The 17,876-nt window shown below is 44.3% G+C and overlaps 1 protein-coding gene across 1 annotated transcript in view; it reads right to left on the bottom strand.

The window, feature by feature from the left end:
• Positions 1 to 2,524: 2,524 nt before the first annotated feature.
• Positions 2,525 to 17,876, bottom strand: part of LOC138385910 (MAP/microtubule affinity-regulating kinase 4-like) — a 94,088-nt gene continuing 78,736 nt past the window's right edge. The window contains exons 16-18 of the mRNA XM_069472095.1: positions 14,114 to 14,362; positions 11,266 to 11,481; positions 2,525 to 2,780 (exon numbers count right to left, since the gene is read on the bottom strand). Of these exons, the coding sequence (XP_069328196.1) occupies positions 2,525 to 2,780; positions 11,266 to 11,481; positions 14,114 to 14,362 (721 nt within the window). The remainder of the gene's footprint in view (positions 2,781 to 11,265; positions 11,482 to 14,113; positions 14,363 to 17,876) is intronic.

The raw sequence follows: 17,876 nt of genomic DNA, 5'->3' as shown, positions 1-17,876 counted from the left end.
CTCAAAGACAGGTTATCCTCAAACACTTTCACTATTGAAATGATAGAGTTAAAAGTATAAATCAAATGAGTTTGATAGACAGATTGGGCAACGCAACACACAACACCTAATCAACTCTGCAAAGGAATAAAACAACTGACAACGAGGTTTCATGCACTGTATGAGGAAATGACCTATCACTGCATTTCAAAGAAGCTAATTTTCAGAGAAGGATTTTGAAAGCAGTTTCTAACTGATAATGTGTAAAAAGTTAATTATGATCACTAATTGTCATTATTGCCCCATTTAGGAGAAAGCATCAAGCACTCTATATTCTGCATATCTGTCTTATGTAATCCTTGTGAAGAATGAAATAGTTTTTCAGTTTTACATCTGAGAAAAGTGAGGCTGAGAAAGTTAAAATAAATTGCAGGATCCAGATCACAAAGCCAGTAGTGTCAGATGCAATAATCCCACCCAGGTGTGTCCTGCTCCAAAGGCTACATCTGAAACTTAGCCTGTACTGTTTAATCCACGGAATATGCCCAGTGCGCCACCCACCGTGTGTGTTCAGTGCTAGCTAAGGAGGTTCTGAGAAGCATCATGCATTTACGTAGCCCAAATGTCCCCGCATTAACCGTGACTCTCAAACAAATCTACACTCTTTCTTATTAGTTCTAATTTTATTGAGGCAACCATGCACATAATTTTTAAAAAATACTAATAAAGATTCCAAATGAGAATCTTCTCATCTCTGCTTTTGCTGAGGCATGAAGACAATAGATGAGTCCTTTCAAAGCAAGGCCAGGATGAAAGAGTTGCAAAATTGGTGCGCTAGGAACCTCTCTTCTCACTGAGCTTACCACTTGCACCCCACAAAGAGGCTGGGCTGGGGTTTCCCCTCCTCCCGGGCCAGGTAAGGAGCAGGGCTTGCCTCTCCCTTCTAGCTGAATGATTTCTTGCAGTCGGTCCCTGACAGCACATTACAAGGGCTGCAGGAAACAAGCTGACGGCCAGGACACCACAGGCAGGAAATATTGAACTCGAGGATAAGTCATCAGGTGGAACAGCTCACACAGGGAATAATTCAGAAATATGTTACTGTCTTAGTCTGGTCAGGCTGCTATAACAAAATACCAGAAACTGGGCTGGCATCTTTCTACTCAGTCTTCAAAATTCAACCAGAGCTCATCTCCTCCGTGACGTCTTCCCTGACTTCCTTTCACTTCCCACTGGGAGTGAAATCACTTCTTGCAGTGTTTTCAGGTCATGCGTGCCACACAGTATCCTAGTGACACTTCCGTACCGGAGCTTCCTGAAAGCACAGCTATAATCTGGTCAATCTGCCCCCAGTGTCACCAGAAAGCCTGACAAAGCAGATGCTCAGGCAATGTTCTCCCGCTGGAACAGATTAATGAATCAACTAGCCACTAGGATTCTGGCAGCCCCAGCATGAGGGAGACAAAGTCTTTCAAATAAAATGCTCAAGAAGAGCTGCTTGCCCCTGTGTTTTTGTGTGAGAATCTTGCCCTCTGCCTTGGAGAATGGCTCTGTGTAGTCAGAGAAAGACTGGAAACAAAGGCCTTCGGGTTTCTTACTTTGCCACTCAGTGTCCATTGTTTTCCTGTGGCAACAATTCTTAAGTTTTGCCTTAGGGGAAGCAGCTCTAGGTCCCTGGGCTACAGATGAAGATGACTCCACCCCAGAATTTCCCAGCTGCCCTGGCCACTGACAGGTTCCCAGATGCCCAGAGCCAGCACACACGGATCAAGGAGACAAGCCCAGGCTTGGGCTTGAGCAGAGCCGGGTGCAGGAAGAAGTTAAGTCTGTCCATGCTGAGCTCAGTGGTGGAACTAACGCAGAGGAGGCAGAACTAGGAGATGGACCCTGACCCTAGGCTGGGATTTTTTATTTCTATGACCTAACTGATGCCCCTTTTCATTTCAGGCTGTTTGGACTGGGTTCTCTGCCACCTGCAACAGACAGTCCACACAGATTCAAGTGGTTAAGACATGCCGGGTTGATGGCAGTACGTGCAGACAGATATGTATGCACGTGTATACACATAATTTAAGGTACAGATGACCACAACTCTCTTTTGTGCTCCATTATCTTTCAGGGCAGGTCAGGGGTCAACAAAATGTATCCCTCTGCCCAGCTGCTGCTATTGTTTCACCCAAATAAAGAGCTACGTTCAATGGATGCACCAGGAAAACCAGGGCGAGAAGGGGGGGCGGAAGTGGTTTGATTCCTTCTCTGTGAATAGAAATGGCCCCAAGGACTGTGGAGAAGGGAAGGATTTTAGCCCACAGAGCAGGAGGCGGCTCTGCCTGTCCCTGTGCCGTATGTTGGGGACGGGCCTGACGGTGCAGGTGAGACCTGCGAGGCACATGAGCATCGCACAGAGAATCAGCGAAAATCTGACCCGCATTAAAGTTGACTTTTCCAAATGAGAAAGGTAAATTGCTATTTTCTTTATAAATTATGAATCTTTTTGATATACTCATCTGAAAGCCATATATTGCTTAACAAATGTTTATTGATGTTAATCAGAAGCTGTGCAGCAGCACAAGCGGGAGAAAATGGACCTTCTGGCCGGCACAGCAGGGGGCGAGGGGGCAGAGTGGCGGGATGGCACAAGAGAGGCAGGGGGGCTGTCAGGTGGAGCAGGTGGCAGGCCTTGTGGCTGCCCATGTGCCGCTGTGTCAATGGACGTGTGCCCAGCGAAGGGGACATCACTCGGGGGGCTTCCACTGGGAATTGTGTCTGACGGGGCTTGTCTTTTCTCCTGAGGGAGAGTCCTGTGGAGGTCAGAAAATAAAAGACTCTTAGAAACACAGCATAGAAAAATTCACAATCACAATATCTGTCACACACAGTGGAGAAAATCAGGTATAATCAATCCAGATCCAAGGGGTATTTCACAGGACTCAGGAGCAACAGGTACGTTAAGTGGGAAAGGGCAGCAAAAGGACAGTATAGAATGACACAAGCCTCCTAGAGTTTAAGGGAATAGTACATATATACTTTTAAGGACAAGGTTAATGCAGGCAAATTCTAGCACAGACAATGGCTAACTGAAACTTTCCCCCTTTGCTTCCCTCTCAAATTAGTTACACACAGGGAACTGTGCCAATATGAAAGAAATAAAGGACACGCAGGCATACTTGATGAATAGGCAACTAAAACGTTTTGGAAGCACACAAATGGTGTAAATACAAAATTCCACATGCAACGTGGACAGGACAGGAACGTCTTACATCCTTTGTCGTATGCAAAGGCACAAAGACACACACAGGTGACCAAGGACACCATGAGACAGGATGTGATTAAAGATCACAATGGGAAGGACACTGTGGACAACTGTAAGGAAATCTTAGACTATATAAGGCCCAGCACAAGATTAAGCAGCAGTGGGCACATGTTAGTCTCACAAGGAAGGTGCAGTTTTTCTTACATAGACTCAAAGTTACCTCCTTCACTGCCTGTTGGAGGGGACAGCATATTGGGGTGCCCAGAGGTTGACATGGACATCAACATCCAATGTCTCAGCCTAGAGGTAGAAGATGTGGTATAAACTGAGGCAGGGCTAGCTGCATTTCTTTAGGCTGGAAGGGGTTTGGGTTCAGGCAGAGGCAGAAAGAGCAACCTGCTGTGAAACGCACATACCTGCCTCTCCAAACCACCTCATGGTTTTCGAAGAATAAAACTCTCCTAAACCTGTTCTGGAGATTCACGAGCAATTGCTAACTGGTAGCTGCTTTTTCCCCGTTATCTTAAAAGTTTATTACCTTGAACAAAAGAAAATAGCAGCTTACATGACTGAATATTTGTTTATGGGAGAGGGATGATGTCCTCCAAGCTATGCATAAAGTGAAGCCTATTCTAAGAGATGTCCCAGTTCAAGATTAAGTCCAAAGTAAATATATAACATGAGCATAGTGTGCTCTCAAACTGTTTCCAAAACAGACATGCTTTAAATGAACTATTATACTAAAATTAGGGGGACAGAAACTCATCGTTATATAACAGAGTATCCTACGTTGTTTTTAACTAGATACTTTAAAAATCTTCTTACCTAAGGAACACGTATAAAAAAATCCTTTGTGACGAGTCTTTTATCCTTTATAAAGAATTCTAAAAATCCCTAAGGGGTCAACAGAGCCTTAACGTTCAAAACCAAAAAACTTTTTGAAAAAATTAACTGTTTACAGACACAGAAAGAGCGACAGACTGGCTGGAAGTCTGCAGACCCACCTGGCAGGGACAGCTACTGGACTACACTGTCCAGAGGAGTCTGACCGGGGCCACACTATCTCTGAGTTCTAGCTCAGTCATGGTGTCCTTAGAATTCAAAAAGCACAGCTTCTTTCCCTGAAGGGTAAGCAGAGATTTGCAATTCTGCTTCTATTGTTCCAGCGCCTCTCTGTAAAAATCCTTCTAAAAGATTGAAATGAGAAACTAGCAGGTTCTTCCTTTCCCTCATTCCCCATGTCCAGACCAATCATGACATCTTGTTGGTGTCACTTTTCTAACCACCTTTCAGCCGGCCCGTCCTCTCCACTGCTATTGCCAGGGTCTCAGTGCAGAGCCTCAGGCCTCATCTTCACTGGGCTCCCTGCCTCTGCCCCCACCTCCAGCCTATGTGCTCAACTGCTGAGAACACCCTGAAATATAAACGGGACCTTGTTGCTCATCGGCTCATAACCCTTCTACAGCAGGCTGAGTCTTCACGATCAAGTTCAGACTCCTCACCCTGGCCTGCAAGTCATACTTGGGCCTCTGCAGCCTGGACCCTGCATGTCTCCAGGATTTGCCTTCTGTCATTCATCCAGGAACTTGACTTTCTGGCCCTCCTGATGGCGTGCTGTGCCTTGGTAAAGCACCAGGTCAGAGAATGCTTACAGGACCTATTCTCTATGCCTGAAGGGCTGGCATCTTTCCGTTCACTCTTCCAAATTCAACCAGAGGTCATCTCCTCCACGAAGGCTTCCCACATGACCACCCCCCAAAAGAGAGTGAAATCACTTGTTGCTGTGAATTTAGGTCACGCACACCACATTGTATTGTAGTGACGCTTCCTTCCTGGAGCTCCCTCAGAGCACAGCTATCATCTTGTCACTGTGCCCCCAGTGTCAGCAGAAAGCCCTCCAAAGCAGGTGCTCAGAAAATGTCCTGGTAACAGAGCAGATTAGTTAATCAACTAGCCGGTGGGATTCTGGTCGTCCCAACGTGAGGGAGACAGGGCTTTCAAATAAACTGCTCAGGAAGAGCTGCCTGGCCCTGCATTTTTGTTTGAGGATTCTGCCCTTTGCCTTGGAGAATGGCTCTAGGCAGTCAGAGAAGGACTGGGAACAAAAGCTGTCAGTTTCCATCGCTTGCCACTCAGCGTCCATTCTTTTCCTGAGGCAGCAATCCTTACATTTTACTTTAAGGGAAGCAGCTCTAAGTCTCTGGGCTGCAGATGACGTTCACTCCACCCCAGACCTTTCCCAGCTACCCTGGCCACTGACAGGTTCAGACCTGCCCAGGGCCAGCACACACGGATCAAGGAGACAAGCCCAGGCTTGGGCTTGAGCAGAGCCCTGTGCAGGAAGAAGTTAAGTCTGTCCATGCTGAGCTCATTGGTGGAACTAACGCAGAGGAGGCAGAACTAGGAAATGGGCCCCGACTCGAGGCCTGGACTTTTTTAGTTGCGTGACCTAACAGATGCCTTTTTTATTTAAGCCTGTTTGGACTGGGTTTTCTGCCGCCTGCAACAGAGAGTCCTAACTGATTCAAGTAGTTAGACATGCTCGGTCGTTCCCAGTACACACACACAGACATGCGTAAACACGCAAATGTACACATAATTTAAGGTACAGATAAGTATAAGTATCTTTTGTGCTCTGCTATCTTTCAGGGCAGCTCAATGGTCAACAAAATTCATCCCACTACCCAGCTGGTGACATTTCTTTGGCAAAATAAGGATTTAGGATCAATGGGTGCACCAGGAAAAATAGGAGAACACGGGGAGGCAGGAGTGGTTTAGCTTCTTCCCTGCGAGTACAAACAGTCCCGAAGACTCTCGAGAAGAAAAGGATTTTAGCCACCCACAGAGCAAGAGGCTGCTCCATCTGTCCCCATGCGGCACACTGCTGGCTGGTGACATGGCACAGGCGAGACCTGTGGGGCACATAAGCATGGCAAACCGGGGACGGACAGATGTCCTGCCATGATAAATTAACCCTCGTCAAAGTTACAGACCGTTCTAAATAGCAAAAGTAAACTGATACTTTCATCATAAATTATTAAATTTGTGACATAATAATAATTTTAAAGGCAAATATTTCTTCAGAAGTTTTATTCATGTTACATCACAAGTTCTACAAAGGAAGCAACAAAACCAATTGATTTTTCTGAGTTCTATAGTCGTCCTACTGCCTTGATGTAGGAAACAGTAAATACAGGAAGTATCTGCTGATGTTCAAGTCTGTACAAGGAAACTCAGAAAAATTCTATTTATAACAGACAGCCCCAATATCACAATGGGCTGCATATTCTAAAAGTTCATCGAGTTGGTAGTTATGAAAGTTTGAGCAATATTTTCCCCTTAGGAAAGTATTCAAACTGCTGGATATATTTCACGGTCTAGCCCACAACAATCTACATAAGCAAAACAGTAGCTGTATGACATTTAAATTTTAAGAAATAGCAATGTATTTCTTAAAATTCAGGTTGCATGAATTTGAATTCCCATTAATTTTCTTGTTTTGTATCGATAACTGGTTACATTTTTTAAAACTCTAATCTACTTAGAGTTCCTAAAGGACAGGCACTCTGGATTTGTTAGCTAGAACATCTAGCCCGTATCAGTCCATTGTGATACAAAATGTTTTGGCTGCCGATTGAAAGCATACTCAGTGATTGGGCAAAAGAAGACTTAAAAATGTAGTCCAGATGACACATGTGTTAACTGTCGTCAGCCCTCCTCTGCTCCATCTCCGTGGCTCAGTGCAGCACAAGTGGCTACGTGGATAAAATAATAAAGCCACTTGACAGTTTTTAAATTTTGCCAATGAGATCCCATACTTCAAACTTCTTTCAAAAGATCCTGTTGCGTTTTATCCTAACACCATCACGTTACTGCTGTGGGCCTCATGCAGATATCTAAAAGCACATGAAAAAGTGGGGCCGAGCGTCCCTGCTGTGTAGGTCCTTCAGCAACTTGAGAGATTAGGTATAGTTAGTGTAAACTAACAAAACTCTTCACATTCTTGCCTGAGCAGTTTATAATCAAGAATGAAGCTAAAATTGTTGAGCACTGCCTGTCAGGCCTGTGCTCCGCGGTTTAAGACTCACTGTGTAACTACACCATCTGGACAGAATCATACCATTAACGACGTAATCAGACCTTCAAAAGCCTAAACCTAGTTGATGTCGACTGTCAGTCTGATGGTTGGGATCAGGCCACGTTTGGAAACGGGTAACAGAAGTAGAACAGCAGCATCGTGAGGATTCCCACAGAAAGTAGGCTGACCTGCAGCACGTCTGGTTTCCAGGCGAGCCTTACTCAGAATTCCACCCAGAGGTGCTTGTGTCAAAGCAATGACTTGCCAAAAGCTAGGCACCCTGCCTTCCAGACCAAGCATTAACTTCCTTTTTCACACAGTAAAGCTGATAAAACAGAAATATTGCACTAGCAAGAATCAATTAATAAAACTAATATGAAAAAGTAAAAACTATCACAAATTGATTGCATTGCCTGTGGCAAGAGGAAAAACTCCCACTTTTGGTAGGCTTCAGAAATATCCTATGCTTGCTGTAAAATTTTGAAGGTAGTAAGGGTTTATTGAAGGCATATGGAGCCTTTGTTTCAAACCTTTTCACAGTCTTTAAAAGCCACAATCATTCTCAAGTTGGAATTTTGTATAAACACTCACATACGGAAGAAAAAAGTCCAACATATTGGAAGCTGAAAATGGAAGTCAATATGCTTGTTTCAGAAATTAACGTAAGTCCAGGCATCCTGTCTCTCAGTAGTATTTTCCATTAGTCAAAGAATAAGCCTACAGGTTGAGTGATCCTAACCCATTAAGCCTGTCCTTATTCTTCCAAAGAATCATTTGTGTTTAGATATTGGCTACCATGTCAGGCCACAGATCAGGAAAATAAATTTCGCTTTCCACAGTGAAAAGTACACAGCATAAGAAAATACTTAAAGCATACATAAAAGCCTTAAAATGACTCAGAGGCCAGGGAGGAGTGAGGATAAGACTATGACTTCTCTCTGAGGCGTTGCCAGCCTTTGATTTTTTTAATTTCAAGTGAACTTTCTCTTGCAGCTCATCTCCACAACAAGAGTCCTAAACAGGATAAACACAGAATGACAGAACTGGAAAGAATCATTCAAGTCCCCTCTGGATGACTGATCCATTTAGTAGGTTTTAGCAGTCTGTAGAAGGTCATGAAACTTACTAGGTAGAAAGCTGCCCCTCAGGCACCCGAGATACACAACCTCTGTTTCATATCTACTAGAATCTCAATTTTTCTGATACCTGACAGGCATAACTCCAGTGGCAATGTAATTTGTGTTCAAATGTATCCTCAGGGGGATACCGAAACTTCTGATTTTTGGCATTTAGAGATTCTCCATGATTTTTGTCACAATTTAGGAACTACTAGCAATATTGCATCAGATATTGACCTCTCCCTAGTGATTTCTTCCCGAATTATTTGTTTACATACAAAATAAAAGTGATCAGAATTTAAAAACAACAAAAAAGACTAAGCTACAGAGGTAGGAAAGAAGAGGAGAAAGCAATAATCTGCCGAAGAACTGATCTGTGCAGGAAGGCAGACTCCATCTAAGTGAAGACTCAAGCTTTTTTTTTTGAGTCTTGCTCCTTTGTCCCAGCTAGAGTGCGTAGCATCATCATCGCTCACTGAAACCTCAAACTCCTGGGCTCAAGTGAGCCTCCTGCCTGAGCCCCCTGAATATCAGGGACTACAGGCAAGTGCCACCACACCTGGCTAATTTTCCTACTGTTGGTAGAGATGGGGTCTGATTCTCGCTTAGGCTGGTCTCGAACTCCTGGCCTCAAGCAATTGTCCTACCTCGGCCTCCCAAGTGCTGGGATTACAGGCAGGAGACATCGCACTTGGCTAACCACCCAGAATATTCTAACAAAAACCCTGTGTCTCCCGTTTCAGTTCAAATACATGAAATAAATGTAGTTAGGAAAAAAGGGAAAAGGATTCATGCCTGCACCAGACCTTCATTGAGTTTTCTAAGGGGGCACAAGTGTAGTGGCTTGAAGCGCCTCCTCTGGTCACAGACCTGGCTCTGCCTGAGACTTCTTTGCTGTAGGACCATAAACATGTTCCTTATCTCGGAACCTCATCTTCAGTGTCTTCTATGAAACGGGGAAAATCTACTCCACAGGCTGGACTGTGGAGAGGTACTGAGTGTATGCATATTATATTATCAATATAGTTATTTTACATAAAAATGTGTGTTTATTATAAATAGGTGTGAATAAAATGAGTACATCTAAATATCTATACACATCTGTCTACCTTAGCACATAGTAATAAGCATTCAAATAATGGTAGCTGATATTTTTATCAATGATAGTCTGAAGATGACCAAAAAAGGAGCACAGAGGAGACAGTTAAATAAACTCAAAGATTTTAATGACGTGCAAGGTTTTACTTAAAGAGCCCATTATGGCACAAAGTGCTCGGACACAAAGCTGCCTTTCTGAACTGAGGCAAACCTGGACACCCCTCCATGCTTGGGGCTTGGAGGGGAAACACCTGTTGATATTTAGCAGGGACGGAAGGCGAACAGCCACATAAATGGTACCTGGCTCCACCTTCTACGACCCAAGTTTCAGAGGCAGCTGCATTTTACCCTAGTCCCTGTGGGGGACCAGGAGGACTGGGACAGGCCACGACGTGACCCTGAGAGGAAGGATTTATTGCGGGGGTCAACAGACTGTTTCTGGATTGAACTCACTGTCTCTCTCGTGGCTCACGAACCCCACCCCCAAATCGGCAAGGCCCTATAGACCATTCTGTTCTACCCAACCTCGAACGGGGGGGGAGGGGTCTCAGTAAAGGGGATGGGGCTGAGGAGGGAACAGGAAGGCGGACTGAAACCTCTGCTTTGCCTGACTTCCAGTTACTGCTCATGGACGTCAGAAATCCTCCCATGTCTGCCATTTGATATCCTAACTGTAAACAGATGACACTAGTTAATGTGACTCACCTAAGTCATACATGATTAATGTGGAGAAATTAAGGAGACTGAGAAGCAAAACTTGGCTTCCAGTTTAAATAATGGCAAGAGCGTGACACTGAGCAGGGTGCTCATAGACCACGGGGAGCACAGACAAACAGAGGAGGGGCCACTGATTATTGCAGACCTGAGAGCACTCCTAGCTGTCCTGTAAGACACAGGTGACAGACAAGGGCCCCACCAAGCAAGCCTGCAGGAAACCTCAGACAGACTAAGCCACGCCAGGCTTAATTTCAAAGAATTCCCTCGGGGGAGTCCTGAAACTGCAGGGGCTCTTGGGCTTCTGGGACTTGTTCCTGGAAAAGAGGACTTTCACGATTTGGTCTCGGTTGAAAGCGGGATCCTTTGTTTTGCCTCCGGAGGCAACCAATGTTTCTGTCTGCAACATGCCTACCAGATCATGGAAATGAAGTCAGAAATACCTCGAAGGACCCTCAGAGTTTCCCAAGGCCACCAACGGCAGCGTAACTAAATAACACATGAAGCATTTTATACACAACTCGGATGTGCTAAGATGATATTATTATTTTTTGGGGGAATAAACCAGGGGTTTTATCTCCAGAACTATACCTTTGAAGTGAGTTATTCTGCTCTCAAGATAACTTACTGAGAGAGAACAATTTGAAGGTTTTGACTTTAAGAAACGTAGTGCTCATTAATGATGATGAAGTGAGCAAAGAAACACGCCCTCTCCTTCTGTCTGCAGATGCTGGAATGGATGCGGCCCCCTGCTGGCCGCTCTGGAGCAGCAGCCCTTTGCTAGCAAGAACTGAAGTTCTGCTGAACTGCAGTGACCCTGCCCCGCGGATAGATAAAAGACTCTAAGGTCTGTAATTTCTATTTTAATGGTTTTAACATATAAAGTTAGATATATATAAACCAGAAAAACGTGAGTGAAAGCAGAATGAAAAATACCTGGGCGGTGGCTTCATGCAACAACAGTAAAAAAACATTTTCCTTCAGCTCTATATGTTCCTTCCAAAGCTAACATCACGGACACTTACCTCATTCTGAACCTTGCCAGGATTTTACGGAAAAAACCCGGGCTCTGGGTCGGGCGTGATGTTGTTGAGCGAAGCGGGCTGGGAGAGGCAGGAGGGCTGTGGTTTGGTTGCTCCCCATGCTGACCATGGAAAGTGGCGTTGAGATCAAGGCTGCTAGGGACATGGGCTCCTGAGGTGGCCACAGTGGTGGGAATCTTCCCAGAAGGAGCTGGAGATCTTGGATTTGGAACAGTGATGCAGAGATCAGAAAATCAGAGACTCTTACAAACATGACATATAAAAACCGACAATCACAATATGCCTTTTACACACAGTGGAGAAAATCCCGTATAATCAATCCAGATCCAAGGGGTATTTCACAGAACTTATGAGTAATAGGTATGTTAAGTGGGAAAGGGCAGCAAAAGAAGAGTGTACAATAACACAAGGTTCCTAGAGTTTAAGGGAATACTACGCATATATTTTTAAGGACAAGGTTAATGAAGGGAAATTCCAGCACAGACAATGGCTAACTGAAGCTTTCCCCCTTTGCTTCCCTCTCAAATTTATTACACACAGGGAACTGTGCCAATATGAAAGAAATAAAGGACACGCAGGCATACTTGATGAACAGGCAACTAAAACGTTTTGGAAGCACACAAATGGTGTAAATACAAAATTCCACATGCTTAAAGCAACATAGGCAGGGCAGGGACATCTTACAACTTTTGTAGTATGCAAAGGCACAAAGACACACACAGGTGACCAAGGACACCATGAGACAGGATGTGATTAAAGTAAGATCACAATGGGGAAGGACACTTTGTGGACAACTGTAAGGAAATCTTAGACTATATAAGGCCCAGCACAAGATTAAGCAGCAGTGGGCACATGTTAGTCTCACAAGGAATGTGCAGTTTTTCTTACATAGCCTTGAAGTTACCTCCTTCACTGCCTATTGGAGGGGACAGCATATTGGGGTTCCCAGAGGTTGACATGGACATCAACATCCAGTGTCTCAGCCAACAGGTAGCAGATGTGGTATAAACTGAGGCAGGGCTAGCTGCATTTCTTTAGGCTGGGAGGGGTTTGGGTTCAGGCAGAGGCAGAAACAACAGTTCGATGGAGCTGTGACCACAGAGCAACCTGCTGTGAAACGCACATACCTGCCTCCCCAAACCACCTCATGTTTTTCAAAGAATAAAACTCTCCTAAACTTGTTTTGCAGATTCATGAGCAATTGGTAACCAGTAGCTGCTTTTTCCCAAACAGTCATCTAAAAAGTTTCTTACTTTGAACAAAAGAAAACAGCAGCTGACATGACTATTTGTTTATGGGAGAGGGATGATGTCCTCCAAGCTACGCATAAAGTGAAGCCTATTCTAAGAGATGTCCCAGTTCAAGACTAAGTGGCAAAGTGAACATATAACATGAGCATACTGTGCTCTCAAACTGTTTCCAAAACACAGAGACATGTTTTAAATGAACTATTAAACTAAGATTAGGGGGACAGAAACTTGTCATTATATACCAGAGTATCCTATGTTGTTTTTAACTAGATACTTTGAAATCTTCTTACCTAAAGGACATTTACAAAGAATCCTTTATGAAGAGTCCTTTACCCTTTATAAAGAATTCTCAAAATCCCTAAAGGGTCAGCAGAGCTTTTATTAAAAAAAAAAAAAAAAACTTTTTGAAAAAATTGAACTGTTTAGAGACACAGAAAGAGTGACGGTGGCTGGGAGTCTGCAATTCCACCTGGCACAGACACCTACTGGACACAACTACCCACAGGAGTGTCACCAGGACAACAATATTCCTCAATTCCAGCTCAGCCATCATGTCCTTGGAATTCCAAAGGTGTAGTTTCTTTCATTTAAGGATAAGCAGACATTTAGAATTCTGATATTATTCTTCCAGTGTCTTTCTCCCGAAATCCTTTTGAAGGACCGACACTTGGAGGGGACCAGGTTCTTCCTTTCCCTCACTTCCCATATCCAGACCAACCATGACATCTGGTTGGTGTCAGTTTCCCGCCAGCCTTTCAGCTGGCCCGTCCTCTCCACTTCTACTGCCAAGGTCTCAGTGCAGAGCCTCAGGCCTCATCTTCACTGGGCTTCTGCCTCTACCCCCACCTCCAACCTATCTGCTCAACTACCCAGAACTTCCTGAAAATTTAACTGGACCTTGTTGCTCATCTGCTCACCACCATTCTACAGCATGCTGAGTCTTCAGGATGAAGTTCAGACTCCTCTGCCTGACATGCAAGTCACAGGACCCCTGCCATCTCTCCAGGCTTTGCCTTCCATCATTTTTCCTGGAACTTGACCTGCTGGCCCTCCTGATGATGTGCAGTGCCTTGGTAAAGCACCAGGTCAGAAAACACTTGCAGGACCTATGTTGCCCTGTGCCTAAAGGGCTGGCATCTTTCCATTCACTCTTCCAAGTTCAACCAGAGGTCATCTCCTCCATCAAGGCTTCCCACATGCACCACCCCCCAAAAGAGAGTGAAATCACTTGTTGCTGTGAATTTAGGTCACGCACACCACATTGTATTGTAGTGACGCTTCCTTCCTGGAGCTCCCTCAGAGCACAGCTATCATCTTGTCACTGTGCCCCTAGTGTCAGCAGAAAGCCTGCCAAAGCAGGTGCTCAGAAAATGTCCTGGTAACAGAGCAGATTAATCAACTAGCCGGTGGGATTCTGGTCGTCCCAGGCCTGGACGTTTTTAGTTGCATGACCTAACAGATGCCCTCTTTTATTTAAGCCTGTTTGGACTGGATTTTCTGCCGCCTGCAACAGAGAATCAACAATTCTCTTTATGTTCAATGTGTTTACTTGAAAACAAGTACTACCACTTGACACTGACCTCCTCAGTTTGGTCCTTAGTTTACTGATGATATCGGAGCCTCCACTTGTGCTTTTCACCAACGATTTCCCTCGAACGGGAAGGCTCCTGATGGCAGGGCGATCATTACACATTGCGGTTCGGTGTTCCTGTGCCTGCAGAGTGAAACCGTGCCAACTTGCTGGGGGTCGAGAGTTGGGTTGAGATGCGGTGGTCACAGAGTCATTATTTGTTTCTGCAGCAGCTGGTGGTGCTGGATTAGAATCCATGCTGCAGAGGTCAGAAAATTAGAGACTCTTACAAACACAGCATATGAAAATTCACAATCACAACATACCGTTTACGCGCAGTGGAGAAAATCAGGTATAATCAATACAGATCCAACTGGCATTTCACAGAACTTAGGAGTAATAGGTAAGATAAGTGGGAAAGGGTAGTAAAAGAATAGTATATAATGAGACAAAGCCTCCTAGAGTTTCAGGTAATAGTATATATATATTTTTAAGGACAACGTTAATGCTGGGAAATTGTAGGACAGAGACTGGCTAACTCTAGCTTTTCCCCTTTGCTTCCCCCTCAAATTGCTTACACACAGGGAACCATGCCGACAGGACAGAAACGAAGGATACGCAGCCATACTTGATGAATAGGCAACTAAAAAGTTTTTGAAGCACACAAATGGTATGAATATAAAATTCCACGCGCTGAAAGCAAGTAGCAGAAGGGCAGGAACTTCTTACAGCCTTTGTTTGTGTGAGAGGGATGATGTCCTCCAAGCTGTGCATAAAATCATGCTTATTCTAAGAGATGACTCAGTTCAAGTCTAAGTGGTAAAGTGAATATATGACATCAGCATAATGTGCTCTCAACATTTTCCCAAAACACACTGACCTCGTTTAAATGAACTCTTATAATAAGGTTATGGGTATAGAAGCTAGCCGTAATTTCACACTGTATCCTCTGTTGTTTTAACAATATAGTTTAGAATCTTCCTACACAAAGGAAATTTACAAAGAATCCTTTATAAAGCACAGTCAAAATCTCTACAGGGTGAACAGAGCCTTTTTTTTTTTTTTTTTTTTAAACCAAAAAACTTGTTAGAAAAAATTGAACTGTTTAGAGACACAGAAAGAGTGACAGTGGCTAGAAGTCTGCAGTTCCACCTGGCACAGACACCTACTGGACACAACTACCCACAGGAGTCTCACCAGGACAACAATATTCCTCAATTCCAGCTCAGCCATCATGTCCTTGGAATTCCAAAGGTGTAGTTTCTTTCATTTAAGGATAAGCAGACATTTAGAATTCTGATATTATTCTTCCAGTGTCTTTCTCCCGAAATCCTTTTGAAGGACCGACACTTGGAGGGGACCAGGTTCTTCCTTTCCCTCACTTCCCATATCCAGGCCAACCATGACATCTGGTTGGTGTCAGTTTCCCGCCAGCCTTTCAGCTGGCCCGTCCTCTCCACTTCTACTGCCAGGGTCTCAGTGCAGAGCCTCAGGCCTCATCTTCACTGGGCTCCCTCCCTCGGCCCTCCATATCCAGTCTATCCAACTCAATTGCCGAGAACTTCCTAAAAAATCAACTGGAGTTTGTCACTCATCTGCTCACAACCTTCGAGGGCATGTTGAGTCTTCAGGATCAAGTTTAGACTTCTCACCTTGGCGTGCAAGTCACACATCTTTGGGCCCCTGCAGTCTAATCTCTGCCTTCCATCATGCTCCTGAAACTTGACTTTCTGGCTCTCCTGGTGATGGGCAGTCCCTTGGTAAAGCACCAGGTCAGAAAACACTTGCTGAGGCTATTCTCTATGCCTGAAGGGCTGGCATCTTTCAACTCTTCGAAATTCATCCAGAGGTGATTTCCTCCATGAAGTCTTCCCTGATCCACCCTCCCAGTGAGAGTAAAATCACTTCTTGCTGTGATTTTAGTTCACGCATGCCACATTGTCTTCTTGTAGGGACACTTCCTTACTGGAGCTCCCTGTGAAAGCACAGCTATAGTCTTGTCAATGTGCCACCAGTGTCAGTGGGAAGCCTGACAAAGTAGGTGGTCAGTAAATGTTCTGATAGGACAGATCAACTAATAATGTAGCCACAGGGATTTCGATAACCCCAACATAAGAGAGACATGCCTTTGAAATAAATTACTCAAGAAGAGCTGCTTGGCCTTGCATTTCTGTTTGAGAATTCTGCCCTCTGCCTTGGAGAATGGCTCCAGAGAGTCAGAGAAGGACTGGAAACAAACACCTTCAGTTTCCTTTGATTGCCACTCAGTATCACTTCTTTTCCTGTGCCAACAATACTTAAATATTGCTGTAGGGAAAGCAACTCTAGGACCCCGGGCGGCAGAAGAAGTTGACTCCACCCAAGACTTTTCCCAGTGACCTGGGCCAGCAACAGGCTCAGAGATACCCAGAGCCAGCTCACACAGACCATGGAGACAACCCCAGGCTTCGGTTCTAGCAGAGCCACGTGTAGGAAGACGTCAGGTGTAAACAGGCAGAGATCAGCTGTGGAACGACCACAGAGGAGGCAAAACTGGAAGACAAACTCTGACTCTAGGCCTGGACTTTTTTAGTTGTATGCCCTAACTGATGCCCTTTTTTATTTTAGCCTGTTTGCATTGGGGTTTTCTGCCACCTGAAACAGAGAGTCCTAAGTGATTCAAGTCAGTGAAGAAATGCTGGGTTGTTCTCAGTACATGCACACGGACTCACGTATCCAAGAGTACACATAGTTTTAAGGTACAAACAAATACGACTGTCTTCCATGCTCTACTATCTCTCAGGGCAGGTCAGGGGTCAAAAGAATTTATCCCCCTGCCCAGCTACTGACACTTTTTGCCAAAATAAGAAGCTTGGGTCAACGGATGCACCAAATAAAACAGGGGAGGAAGGGGAGGCACGAGTGGTTTAGCTTCTTCCCTGTGAATACAAATGGTCCAAAGGCTCTGGAGAAAGAAAGGATTTTAGGCACCCACAGACCAAGGGGCTGCTCCGGCTGTTCCCATGCAGCACACTGCCAATGGCCAGATGGTGCAGGGAGACCTGGGAGGCACACAAGCATGGCAAGGAGGGGATGGACAGATGTCCCGCAGTGAAAAACTGATCCTCATCAAAGAGACCTTTCTAAGTAGGAAATGTAAGTCAGTATTTTGATTATAAATTATTAAATTTTTTGACATGCTAATTTTAAAGCCAAATATTACTTAAGAAATTTTATTCATGTTTCATCACAAGTTCTACATAGGAATTAGCAAAACAATTTGTTTTTCCGACTTCTACAGTAGGCCTACCACCTTGACGCAGGAAACAGTAAATGCAGCAAATATCCACTGAATTTTAAGTCTGTACAATCAAACTCACAAAAATTCTAATTATGACAGACAGCCCCAATATCACGATGGGCTCCATATTCTACAAGTTCATCAAGCTGGTTGTTATGAAAGTTTGAACAATGTTTTTCCCCCGATATGATGGTTCTATTGCACAGTCTAGATAAGCAATCTACATAAGCAAAACAGTAGCTGTATTACATGTAAATCTTAAAGAAATAGCAATGTATTTCTTAAAATTCAAGTTGCATGAAGTTGAGTTCCTATTAATCTTCTTAATTGTTTTGTATTGAGCAGTGATTATCTTTCTTAAAATTCTGATTGACTTAAAGTTACAAAAGGACAGGCACTGATGATTTGTTAGCTAGAACATCTAGCCCGTATCAGTCCATTCTGATACAAAATGTTTTGGCTGCCGATTGAAAGCATACTCAGTGATTGGGCA

The sequence above is a fragment of the Eulemur rufifrons genome, chromosome 7, assembly GCF_041146395.1.
Source record: "Eulemur rufifrons isolate Redbay chromosome 7, OSU_ERuf_1, whole genome shotgun sequence".
In the NCBI taxonomy this organism is placed as follows: Eukaryota; Metazoa; Chordata; class Mammalia; order Primates; family Lemuridae; genus Eulemur; species Eulemur rufifrons.
The sequence above is the reverse complement of the archived record's forward strand: the minus strand, read 5'-3'. Positions and strand labels throughout refer to the sequence as shown.